This window comes from Pseudophryne corroboree, chromosome 1, assembly GCF_028390025.1.
Source record: "Pseudophryne corroboree isolate aPseCor3 chromosome 1, aPseCor3.hap2, whole genome shotgun sequence".
Lineage (NCBI taxonomy): Eukaryota > Metazoa > Chordata > Amphibia > Anura > Myobatrachidae > Pseudophryne > Pseudophryne corroboree.
The window spans coordinates 373313586-373327015 of NC_086444.1; the positions used below are offsets into that span (position 1 = coordinate 373313586).

Below are 13430 nucleotides of genomic sequence, written 5' to 3' on the forward strand. Positions count from 1 at the left end.
TGAACATAAAATTGCGTTATACGCAGACAATGTTCTAATATCTCTGGGATCCCCATCTCAGTCGTTACAGCCACTCCTTTCTGAGATAGACCTCTATTCTAAACACTCAGGTTATAAACTTAATACGAGTAAGACTGAAGTACTGAACTTTTATATCCCCGGTCAGATTAAGCTCTCTTTGGAAAACTCCTTTCCATTTCAATGGCACAAGCGAAAGATAAAATACCTAGGTATTTTTCTGACACATACCCATCATCAACTTTACCAGGCTAATTTCCCTAGGCTTCTAGATCAAATTAAATCAGACTTGTCTTCTTGGTCTAGCCTCTTTATCTCCTGGATAGGTAGGGTAAACTCTGTGAAGATGAACGTGCTCCCTCGGATACTTTACCTGTTCCAGACCCTCCCGATATTTATCCCTCCATCTGTTTTTAAATTCTTGCAATTCCATACGTCACAATTCATATGGGCGAATAAGCGTCCCCGTGTCTGATTGAAACTTTTACAACGTCCCACATTTAGTGGTGGCCTAGGCATCCCAGATTTTAGAAGATATTATTTCGCTACACAAGTCTCACACTGTGTACAATTGTGCAACCCCGAATCCAACAGGGTCTGGGTGGCTATAGAAACCGCTGAGGTGGGTCTCTCTACTCTCTCTTCTCTGGCTTTCGAAATCCTGCCGCCCCAGGACCATAGCATCCTATCCCGTGGTCTCCCGCTCACTTACGATTTGGGACTTTGCCAATAGGAAATACAGCTTAGCCCCAACCCCTATCATCCCAATATTACACAACCCTGCATTCCCCCCCGGTACAAATAAATCACTGTTTGCTCCTTGGCAAGATAGAGGTATTTTATATCTGAATGATATTACCAGGGATACTAGTTTTCCACAGTTTTCTCAGATTCAAGAAACTATTGATATTCCCTCTAGATATTTTTATCAATTCTTGCAACTCAGACATTTTCACTCCTCCATGGGCCGCGTCCTCTCTAGTAGACCCCTGACCACGCTTGAGACTATATGTTTCAGACGTCACTCGACCAAAGGCCTAATTTCCCTCTTATACACTACTCTCACTGGGGATGCTCCCTCTCAGCGAGATCCTCATGAGAGAGCATGGGAAACGGACCTAGGCTCGGCCTTGGATGATGATGATGAGTGGTCTGAAGCCTGGAGCAACGCGGCGTCTAGTTCTATCTGCGTTAGAATTAAAGAGAATGTATATAAATTATTATATAGATGGTATTATGTACCATCTCGTTTGAGCAAAATGTACCCGGATACGTTCGATAGATGCTGGAGAGGATGTGGCGCAGAGGGCTCTTTCCTACACATCTGGTGGTCATGTCCTAGAATAGTGCATATGTGGAGGGAAGTGATTAACTTTATATCTAGTTTGCTGCAGATATCTGTTCCTTCTGACCCCAAATACATTCTCCTCCCCTTAAATCTACCAACATTAACCAAATATCAAAATAAATTGTTGCGGCATATAGTATCCGCAACAACATGTCAACTAGCTGCAGATTGGAAGAACCCTGTCCCGCCCCCCATGCAATCTATAATTGCCCGTATTTGGTACGTTTATCGCATGGACTACATGACTAGCATCATTAACTGCTCCCCTAAGTCATTTGAGAAAATTTGAAGCCCATGGCTGGCTACCCAGCATGCCCCATCACCCTTTACTCTGTGATACCCTGTACCATATTTGAAGAGACCCTCCCGGGGATTCTATTCTACTCTGTCCCTTTCTCTTCTTTTTTCTCTTCTTCCATATCTTTTCTCTCTTTGACCTTCTTCTATTCTTACCTCCTAACGCTAGTCGGATAGCTGCGCTACTGACTGGCCCTTTTCTCTATTTTACAATACCCGCTATTTGGGTTAAAAATGGGTCACTGTTTTTTCCAATCATCTGTATAACCACTAAATGTTATGCTATACCTCCAATGTAATCTGTTGAAACCATTACCTGTTGGTATCTGATTGTATTTGTGATCCCGTGAATAAAAATAAAAAAATAAAAAAATAAAAAAAAGGATGATCGTCCTGTAGGGCAGACTTGAGTTCTTTTATCCATACCATTAGCGCCTTAGTTACCCAAATGCCAACCAACCCAGGTCTCAGCAGCACTCCTGCTGCTATATACATGGACTTTAGCATAGCTTCTATTTTACAGTCCGAAGGGTCCTTAAGCGTAGTAGCAGTTGGTACTGGTATGGTTAATTTCTTTGTAAGTTTAGACACGGACGAATCCACCAATGGCGGATTCTCCCATGTAGCTGTCATGGACTCTGGAAACGGGTAACTTGACTTAAATCTGCGAGGTATAGAAAACCGTTTATCTGGATTCTTACGTGTTTCTAGTAACATCTTATTAAGAGATTCCGAAACAGGAAAACACATCGGAGATCTCTGTCGTTTAGTAAAGACGACTTCATCATTTGTCAGAGGCTCCTCAGTTTCTGTAAACTTGAGAGACTGACGCACCGCTCTGATGAGATTATCAATGCCCGGGCTGTCAAAATCGTCACTATCTGACTGCTGGTCTACTTCGCCCTCCTCACCCTCATCCTGCGCAGTGAGGTCTAGCATATAATTATCAGAAAGCAACCTAGCAGAAACTGGCAAATCATAAGACAAATGAAACTTATCCCTTCCACCCAAAGTGGACTTGGACTTTTGGTAAGATTGAGACCCCTCCGGTAGTTCTGGCGGTCTCACCTTAGACTCAGATCTTGCCGCTTCCCACTCTTGTCGAGTGGCGGCCAATTCTGATTGCAATCCAACCAGGACATTTGCAAGCATAGCCCATGGAGGGTCCGGAGATGAAACTGGTTTTAAAACCGAAGTGGAAATTGTATTTGTAGCTGAATTCACAAAACATACTGTACATGTGGTAGATCCATCAGGCAACACACTTATACAGACATGGCAGGAAAACGGCTTTTTAGTTTTTGCTGGTGCCTTACTCATTATGCAGACAGACAATACAAAATACAAACAGACAATTTGCACGACTCAGTAAATAGCCAAATATATATATATATATATATATATATATATATATATATATATATATATATATATATATATATATATATATATATAAGAACCTTAGTGCTAAGTGCAGTGCACGCCAGCAATATGAAAACCTGATCCCAAATTCCCCCCTAACACCCCCTTTAGTGAAGTAGAGATGTAGTACAGGAACTCAGGAAACAGACAGGGGGGGGGGGGGGGAAGGCGCACTTGGGTCGGGCTCACAGCATCCTCTACGGAGTACGAGAAATAGAATTACCGGTGAGTAAATTCTTATTTTCTCTGACGTACTAGTGGATACTGGGTACTCCATAAGGACCATGGGGATTATACCAAAGCTCCCAAACGGGCGGGAGAGTGCGGATGACTCTGCAGCACCGAATGAGCAAACTCAAGGTCCTCCTCAGCCAGGGTATCAAACTTGTAGAATTTTGCAAAAGTGTTTGATCCCGACCAAGTAGCAGCTCGGCAAAGTTGTAAAGCCGAGACCCCTCGGGCAGCCGCCCAAGAAGAGCCCACCTTCCTCGTGGAATGGGCTTTTACTGATTTAGGATGCGGCAGTCCAGCCGCAGAATGTGCAAGTTGAATCGTGCTAAAGATCCAGCGAGCAATAGTCTGCTTAGAACAGGCTTTCCCAACCACGGTCCTCAAGGCACACTAACAGTGCATGTTTTAGTGATATCCAGGCTTCAGCACAGGTGACTTAATTAGTAGCTCAGTTATTTTGAGTTAACCATCTGTGCTGCAGCCTGGATATCACTAAAACCTGCACTGTTGGTGTGCCTTGAGGACCGTGGTTGGGAAAGCCTGGCTTAGAAGCAGGAGCACCCAGCTTGTTGGGTGCATACAGGATAAACAGCGAGTCAGTTTTTCTGACTCTAGCCGTCCTGGAAACATAGATTTTCAGGGCCCGGACTACGTCCAGCAACTTGGAATCCTCCAAGTCCCGAGTAGCCGCAGGCACCACAATAGGTTGGTTCAAATGAAACGCTGATACCACCTTTAGGAGAAATTGGGGACGAGTCCTCAATTCTGCCCTGTCCATATGGAAAATCAGATATGGGCTTTTACATGACAAAGCCGCCAATTCTGACACACGCCTAGCTGAGGCCAAGGCCAACAGCATGACTACCTTCCACGTGAGATACTTCAACTCCACGGTCTGAAGTGGCTCAAACCAATGTGATTTTAGGAAATCCAACACAACGTTGAGATCCCAAGGTGCCACTGGAGGCACAAAAGGGGGCTGAATATGCAGCACTCCCTTAACAAACGTCTGAACTTCAGGCAGTGAAGCCAGTTCTTTTTGAAAGAAAATAGACAGGGCCGAAATCTGGACTTTAATGGATCCCAATTTTAGGCCCATAGTCACTCCTGACTAGGAAGTGCAGAAATCGACCCAGCTGAAATTCCTCTGTTGGGGCCTTCATGGCCTTACACCAAGCAACATATTTTCGCCATATGCGGTGATAATGTTTTGCTGTCACATCCTTCCTAGCTTTTATCAGCGTAGGAATGACTTCAACCGGAATGCCCTTTTCCATTAGGATCCGGCGTTCAACCGCCATGCCGTCAAACGCAGCCGCCGTAAGTCTTGGAACAGACAGGGCCCCTGCTGTAGCAGGTCCTGTCGGAGTGGCAGAGGCCATGGGTCCTCTGAGATCATTTCTTATAGCTCCGGGTACCAAGTTCTTCTTGGCCAATCCGGAACGATGAGTATAGTTCTTACTCCTCTCTTTCTTATTATCCTCAGTACCTTTGGTATGAGAGGAAGAGGAGGGAACACATAAACCGAATGGTACACCCACGGTGTCACTAGAGCGTCCACAGCCATCGCCTGAGGGTCCCTTGACCTGACGCAATATCTTTTTAGCTTTTTGTTGAGGCGGGACGCCATCATGTCCACCTGTGGCCTTTCCCAACGATTTACAATCAGCTGGAAGACTTCTGGATGAAGTCCCCACTCTCCCGGGTGGAGGTCGTGCCTGCTGAGGAAGTCTGCTTCCCAGTTGTACACTCCCGGAATGAACACTGCTGACAGTGCTAGCACGTGATTCTCCGCCCATCGGAGAATCCTTGTGGCTTCTGCCATCGCCATCCTGCTTCTTGTGCCGCCCTGTCGGTTTACATGGGCGACAGCCGTGATGTCTGACTGAATCAGCACCGGCTGGTTTTGAAGCAGGGGTTCTGCTTGACTTAGGGCATTGAAAATGGCCCTTAGTTCCAGAATATTTATGTGTAGGGAAGTCTCCTGACTCTACCATTGTCCTTGGAAGTTTCTTCCCTGAGTGACTGCCCCCCCAACCTCGGAGGCTTGCATCCGTGGTCACCAGGACCCAGTCCTGAATGCCGAATCTGCGGCCCTCGAGAAGATGAGCACTCTGCAGCCACCACAGCAGACACCCTGGCCCTCGGGGACAGGGTGATCAGCCGATGCATCTGAAGATGCGATCCGGACCACTTGTCTAACAGATCCCACTGAAAGATCCTTGCATGGAACCTGCCGAAGGGAATTGCTTCGTAAGAAGCTACCATCTTTCCCAGGACTCGCGTGCAGTGATGCACCGACACCTGTTTTGGTTTCAGGAGGTCTCTGACCAGAGATGACAACTCCTTGGCCTTCTCCTCCGGGAGAAACACCTTCTGTTCTGTGTCCAGAATCATGCCCAAGAACAGCAGATGCGTCGTAGGAACCAGCTGCGACTTTGGGATATTCAGAATCCAGCCGTGCTGTTGTAGCACTTCCTGAGATAGTGCTACTCCGACCAACAACTGCTCCTTGGACCTCGCCTTTATAAGGAGATCGTCCAAGTACGGGATAATTATAACTCCCTTCTTTCGAAGTAGTATCATCATTTCGGCCATTACCTTGGTAAATACCCTCAGTGCCGTGGACAGACCAAACGGCAACGTCTGGAATTGGTAAAGGCAGTCCTGTACCACAAACCTGAGGTACTCCTGGTGAGGTGGGTAAATGGGGACATGTAGGTAAGCATCCTTGATGTCCAGTGACACCATAAAATCCCCCTCTTCCAGGCTTGCAATAACCGCCCTGAGCGATTCCATTTTGAACTTGAACTTCCTTATATAAGTGTTCAAGGATTTCAAATTTAGAATGGGTCTCACCGAACCGTCTGGTTTCGGTACCACAAACATTGTGGAATAGTAACCCCGTCCCTGTTGAAGGAGGGGAACTTTGATTATCACCTGCTGGAGGTACAGCTTGTGAATTGCCGCCAGTACTACCTCCCTTTCCTTGGGAGTAGCTGGCAAGGCTGATTTGAGGTAACGGCGAGGGGGAGACGTCTCGAACTCCAGCTTGTATCCCTGAGATACCACTTGTAGAACCCAGAGATCCACCTGTGAGCGAACCCACTGGTCGCTGAAGTTCCGGACACGGGCCCCCACCGCACCTGGCTCCACCTGTGGAGCCCCAGCGTCATGCGGTGGACTTAGTGGAAGCAGGGGAGGATTTTTGTTCCTGGGAACTGGCTGTCTGGTGCAGCTTTTTCCCTCTACCCCTGCCTCTGGGCAGAAAGGACGCGCCTCTGACCCGCTTGCCTTTCTGAGGCCGAAAGGACTGCATTTGATAATACGGTGCTTTCTTAGGCTGTGAGGGAACCTGAGGTAAAAAAGTCGACTTCCCAGCTGTTGCTGTGGATACGAGGTCCGAGAGACCGTCCCCACACAATTCCTCACCCTTGTAAGGCAACACTTCCATGTGCCTTTTAGAATCAGCATCACCTGTCCACTGCCGAGTCCATAATACTCTCCTGGCAGAAATGGACATTGCATTAATTCTAGATGCCAGCCAGCAAATGTCCCTCTCTGCATCCCTCATATATAAGACTACGTCTTTAATATGCTCTATGGTTAGCAAAATAGTATCCCTGTCAAGGGAATCAATGTTATCTGACAGGGAATCAGACCATGCTGCTGCAGCACTACACATCCATGCTGAAGCAATAGCAGGTCTCAGTATAGTACCTGAGTGTGTATACACAGACTTCAGGATAGCCTCCTGCTTTCTATCTGCAGGCTCCTTTAAGGCGGCCGTATCCTGAGACGGCAGTGCCACCTTTTTTGATAAGCGTGTGAGCGCCTTGTCCACCCTAGGGGATGTTTCCCAACGCAACCTGTCCGTTGGCGGGAAAGGGTACGCCATTAGTAACCGCTTAGAAATCACTAATTTCTTATCTGGGGTACACCACGCTTCTTCACACAATTCATTTAACTCATCAGATGGGGGAAAAGTCACTGGCTGCTTTTTCTCCCCAAACATAATACCCTTTTTTGTGGTAACCGGGTTAATGTCAGAAATGTGCAACACATTTTTCATTGCCGTAATCATGCATCGGATGGCCCTTGTGGATTGTACATTTGTCTCATCCTCGTCGACACTGGAGTCAGACTCCGTGTCGACATCTGTGTCTGCCATCTGAGGTAGTGGGCGTTTTTGAGCCCCTGATGGCCTCTGAGACGCTTGGGCAGGCGCGGGCTGAGATGCCGGCTGTCCCAAAGCTGTTACGTTATCGAACCTTTTATGCAAGGAGTTTACACTGTCGGTTAATACCTTCCACATATCCATCCACTCTGGTGTCGGCCCCGCAGGGGGCGACATCACATTTATCGGCTCCTGCTCCGCCTCCACGTAAGCGTCCTCATCAAACATGTCGACACAGCCGTACCGACACACCGCACGCACACACACACACACACAGGGAATGCTCTGACTGACGACAGGACCCCACAAAGTCCTTTGGGGAGACAGAGAGAGAGTATGCCAGCACACACCAGAGCGCTATATAACAGAGGGATTTACACGAATACAAAGTGAATTTTCCCCCAATAGCTGCTTATATCACCTTTTGCGCCTAAATTTATGTGCCCCCCCTTTTTTACCCTTTCCGTAGTGTATACTGCAGGGGAGAGCCTGGGTAGCGTCCTTCCAGCAGAGCTGTGAAGAGAAAATGGCGCTGGCTGTGCTGAGGAAGATAGCCCCGCCCCTTCAGCGGCGGGCTTCTCCCGCTTTTTTAATAATATTTATGGCGGGGGATTAGGCACATATACAGTTTATAACTGTATATGTGACCGGAGCGTGTGGTGTGCTGTGGGAGCAATGGCGCACAGCTGCAGTGCTGTGCGCTACCTTATTGCAGACCGGAGTCTTCAGCCGCCGATTTTCTCCTGGAATCTTCCGTCTTCCGGCTCTGCAAGGGGGATGGCGGCGCGGCTCCGGGAACGGACGATCGAGGTCGGGCCCTGTGTTCGATCCCTCTGGAGCTAATGGTGTCCAGTAGCCTTAGAAGCACAAGCTAGCTGTAAGCAGGTTGGTTTGCTTCTCTCCCCTAAGTCCCTCGTAGCAGTGAGTCTGTTGCCAGCAGATCTCACTGAAAATAAAAAACCTAACAAATACTTTCTTTTCTAGTGAGCTCAGGAGAGCCCACTAGGTGCATCCAGCTCTGGCCGGGCACAGATTCTAACTGAGGTCTGGAGGAGGGGCATAGAGAGAGGAGCCAGTGCACACCAGATGTAGTACCTAATCTTTCTTTTAAGAGTGCCCAGTCTCCTGCGGAGCCCGTCTATTCCCCATGGTCCTTACGGGAGTACCCAGCATCCACTAGGACGTCAGAGAAAATTAGAAAAAAAATTCCAATGAATGTGGATAAGCTCCACAAGCCTTGTTTCTACGTCGAGCACAGAAAAAACACTGAGGTACTCTGGGATATGGAGGGCAGGAGTAGTTTCAAAATTAATTTATTCAGTGCCTTGTTCCTGTGGAAGCCGTCCATATCCCAAGAGTACTCCAGTGACCCCAAGAGTACTCCAGTGACCCCTAGTGGATGAAAAAGAAAACTGCTTATTAATTTGATATGCGACTGAATCTGCATACGATGTGCTGCGATGCAGCGGACATAGCTTTTTCCCATGCCAAGTTTCGTTGTGCTTCATATATAGATTCAGTCGCATATTGACATAAGTGTTATTTGAAAATCAGCACAGTCTCCCCCTGCATCCTACTTGTGACTAACACAGATTTTCATTTAAAAAAAAAGAAAAAGAAAAAAAAGATGCCCCTTGATAAGAGTTGCATGGGACCTCGCGGCTTACTCCAGCCAGGCATCCTGCGCTGTGATGTGTACTGAGGCTAGAAGTAGGAGGACATATCTGTATGCATGAGCAACGAAGAAAGCACCTAACACAGTCAGTTCAGTGGTGCACTCGCAGTCAGCAGCAATTTACTAGTGCTGGCCAACAGACGTCCCTTTACTGCATTACTGACAACCATATACTAATAGAGATACAACAAATACTTACTATTTGAATTCTTTGATAAGATTTTTGTGAATTTTGGTGCAGAAGTCTTCCACTGTTGTACGAGAATCAGGAAGTACAACTGGCGCAGTGTAATCAGGCAACTGACCCTTCGGTTTAGTGTAGCTGAAGAAAATATAAGATGTAATAAAAAATAAGATTTTACTCACCGGTAAATCTATTTCTCGTAGTCCGTAGTGGATGCTGGGGACTCCGTAAGGACCATGGGGAATAGACGGGCTACGCAGGAGACTGGGCACTCTAAGAAATATTTAGTACTACTAGTGTGCACTGGCTCCTCCCTCTATGCCCCTCCTCCAGACCTCAGTTAAGGAAACTGTGCCCGGAAGAGCTGACATTATAAGGAAAGGATTTTGGAATCCAGGGTAAGACTCATACCAGCCACACCGTATAACTTGTGATAAACTTACCCAGTCAATATTATGAACCACAACAGAGCATCAACAATGGATGCCCACATAACATAACCCTTTATTAAGCAATAACTATGTACACGTATTGCAGAAAGTCCGCACTTGGGACAGGCGCCCAGCATCCACTACGGACTACGAGAAATAGAATTACCGGTGAGTAAAATCTTATTTTCTCTAACGTCCTAGTGGATGCTGGGGACTCCGTAAGGACCATGGGGATTATACCAAAGCTCCCAAACGGGCGGGAGAGTGCGGATGACTCTGCAGCACCGAATGGGCAAACACAAGGTCCTCCTCAGCCAGGGTATCAAACTTGTAGAACTTAGCAAATGTGTTTGTACCCGACCAAGTGCAAAGTTGTAATGCCGAGACCCCTCGGGCAGCAGCCCAAGAAGAGCCCACTTTCCTTGTGGAATGGGCTTTCACCGATTTTGGATGCGGCAAACCAGCCGCAGAATGAGCCTACTGAATCGTGCTACAGATCCAGCGAGCAATGGTTTGCTTTGAAGCAGGAGCACCCAGCTTGTTGGATGCATACAGGATAAACAGCAAGTCAGTCTTCCTGACTCCAGACGTCCTGGCTAAATAGATCTTCAAAGCCCTGACTACATCAAGCAACTTGGAATCCTCCAAGTCACGAGTAGCTGCAGGCACCACAATAGGTTGGTTCAAATTAAAAGATGACACCACCTTCGGCAGAAATTGCGGACGAGTCCGTAATTCTGCCCTGTCCATATGGAAAACCAGATAGGGGCTTTTACATGACAAAGCCGCCAATTCAGACACACGCCTAGCCGAAGCTAAGGCCAATAGCATAACCACCTTCCACGTGAGATACTTTAGCTCCACGGTCTTAAGTGGCTCAAACCAGTGGGATTTCAGGAAACCCAACACCACGTTGATATCCCAAGGTGCCACTGGTGGCACAAAAGGGGGCTGAATATGCAGCACTCCCTTAACAAACGTCTGAACTTCAGGAAGAGACGCCAGTTCCTTTTGAAAGAAAATGGATAGGGCTGAAATCTGGACCTTTATGGACCCCAACTTCAGGCCCATAGTCACTCCAGACTGTAGAAAGTGCAGGAACCGGCCCACCTGGAATTCCTCTGTAGGGGCCTTCCTGGCCTCACACCAGGCAACATATTTTCGCCATATACGGTGATAGTGTCTTGCTGTCACGTCCTTCCTAGCCTTTATCAGCGTAGGAATAACTTCCTCCGGAATGCCTTTTTCCGCTAGGATCCTGCCGTCAAACGCAGCCGCCGTAAGTCTTGGAACAGACAGGGCCCCTGTTGCAACAGGTCCTGTCTGAGAGGCAGAGGCCATGGGTCCTCTGTGAGCATTTCTTGCAGTTCCGGGTACCAAGTCCTTCTTGGCCAATCCGGAACAATGAGTATTGTTCTCACTCCTCTTTTTCTTACGATTCTCAGCACCTTGGGTATGAGAGGAAGAGGAGGAAACACATAGACCGACTGGAACACCCACGGTGTTACCAGTGCGTCCACAGCTATCGCCTGAGGGTCTCTTGACCTGGCGCAATACCTTTGTAGCTTTTTTTTGAGACGGGACGCCATCATGTCTACCTGTGGCAGTTCCCATCGATTTGCAATCTGAGTGAAGACTTCGTGATGAAGTCCCCATTCTCCCGGGTGGAGGTCGTGCCTGCTGAGGAAGTCTGCTTCCCAGTTGTCCACTCCCGGAATGAACACTGCTGACAGTGCTTGCACGTGATTCTCCGCCCAACGAAGAATCCTGGTGGCTTCCGCCATCGCCACTCTGCTTCTTGTGCCGCCCTGGCGGTTTACATGAGCCACTGCTGTGATGTTGTCTGACTGAATCAGCACCGGTTGGTTGCGAAGCAGAGGCTCCGCTTGACTCAGGGCGTTGTATATGGCCCTTAGTTCCAGGATATTTATGTGCAGACAAGCCTCCTGACTTGACCACAACCCTTGGACGTTTCTTCCCTGAGTGACTGCCCCCCACCCTCGGAGGCTCGCATCCGTGGTCACCAGGACCCAGTCCTGTATGCCGAACCTGCGGCCCTCGAGAAGGTGAGCACTCTGTAGCCACCACAGAAGAGAGACACCCTGGCCCTCGGGGACAGGGTGATCAGCCGATGCATCTGAAGATGCGATCCGGACCACTTGTCCAACAGATCCCACTGAAAGATCCTCGCATGGAACCTGCCGAAGGGAATGGCTTCGTATGATGCCACCATCTTTCCCAGGACTCGCGTGCAGCGATGCACCGACACCTGTTTCGGTTTTAAGAGGTCTCTGACTAGAGTCACGAGCTCTTGAGCATTCTCCGCCGGGAGAAACACCTTCTTCTGGTCCGTGTCCAGAATCATGCCCAGAAAAGGAAGACGCGTTGTAGGAATCAGCTGCGACTTTGGGATATTCAGAATCCAGCCGTGCTGTTGCAACACTTCCAGAGAGTGTGCTACGCTGATCAGCAACTGCTCTCTGGACCTCGCCTTTATGAGGAGATCGTACAAGTATGGGATAATTGTGACTCCTTGCTTTCGCAGGAGCACCATCATTTCTGCCATTACCTTGGTAAATATTCTCGGTGCCGTGGAGAGCCCAAACGGCAACGTCTGGAATTGGTAATGACAGTCCTGTACCACAAATCTGAGGTACTCCTGATGAGGTGGATAATTGGGGACATGCAAGTAAGCATCCTTGATGTCCAGAGACACCATAAAATCCCCCTCTTCCAGGCTTGCAATGACCGCTCTGAGCGATTCCATTTTGAACTTGAATCTTTTCAGATAAATGTTCAGGGACTTTAAATTCAATATGGGTCTGACCGAACCGTCCGGTTTCGGTACCACAAACATTGTGGAATAGTATCCTCTTCCTTGTTGAAGGAGGGGAACCTTTACCACCACCTGCTGGAGATATAACTTGTGAATTGCCGCTAACACTACTTCCCATTCCATGGGGGAAGCTGGCAGGGCCGATTTGAGGTAACGGTGAGGGGGCATCACTTCGAATTCCAGCTTGTATCGCTGAGACACAATCTGTATAGCCCAGGGATCCACCTGTGAGCGAACCCACTGGTGGCTGAAATTTCGGAGACGCGCCCCCACCGCTTCCTGGCTCCTGTGGAGCCCCAGCGTCATGCGGTGGATTTAGTGGAAGCCCGGGAGGACTTCTGTTCCTGGGAACTAGCTGTATGGTGCAGCTTCTTTCCTCTACCCCTGCCTCTGGCAAGAAAGGACGCACCTCTGACCTTCTTGCTTCTTTGTGATCGAAAGGACTGCATTTGGTAATACGGTGCTTTCTTAGGCTGTGAGGGAATATATGGCAAAAAATTTGACTTCCCAGCCGTAGCTGTGGAAACTAGGTCCGAGAGGCCGTCCCCAAACAATTCCTCACCCTTGTAAGGTAAAACCTCCATGTGCTTTTTGGAGTCGGCATCACCTGTCCATTGCCGAGTCCACAGGACCCTTCTGGCAGAAATTGACATTGCATTTATTCTAGAGCCCAGTAGGCAAATGTCCCTCTGGGCATCCCTCATATATAGGACAGCGTCTTTTATATGCCCCAGGGTCAGTAAAATGGTATCCTTGTCTAAGGTATCCATTTCCTCAGACAGATTATCTGTCCATGCTGCTACAGCACTAC

General features: G+C 48.2%; 1 protein-coding gene across 1 annotated transcript in view; it reads right to left on the reverse strand.

The window, feature by feature from the left end:
- DRG1 (developmentally regulated GTP binding protein 1) overlaps nt 1-13430 on the reverse strand; it is an 88226-nt gene that overhangs the window by 20097 nt on the left and 54699 nt on the right. The window contains exon 8 of the mRNA XM_063913084.1: nt 9368-9490. Within this exon, the coding sequence (XP_063769154.1) occupies nt 9368-9490 (123 nt within the window). The remainder of the gene's footprint in view (nt 1-9367; nt 9491-13430) is intronic.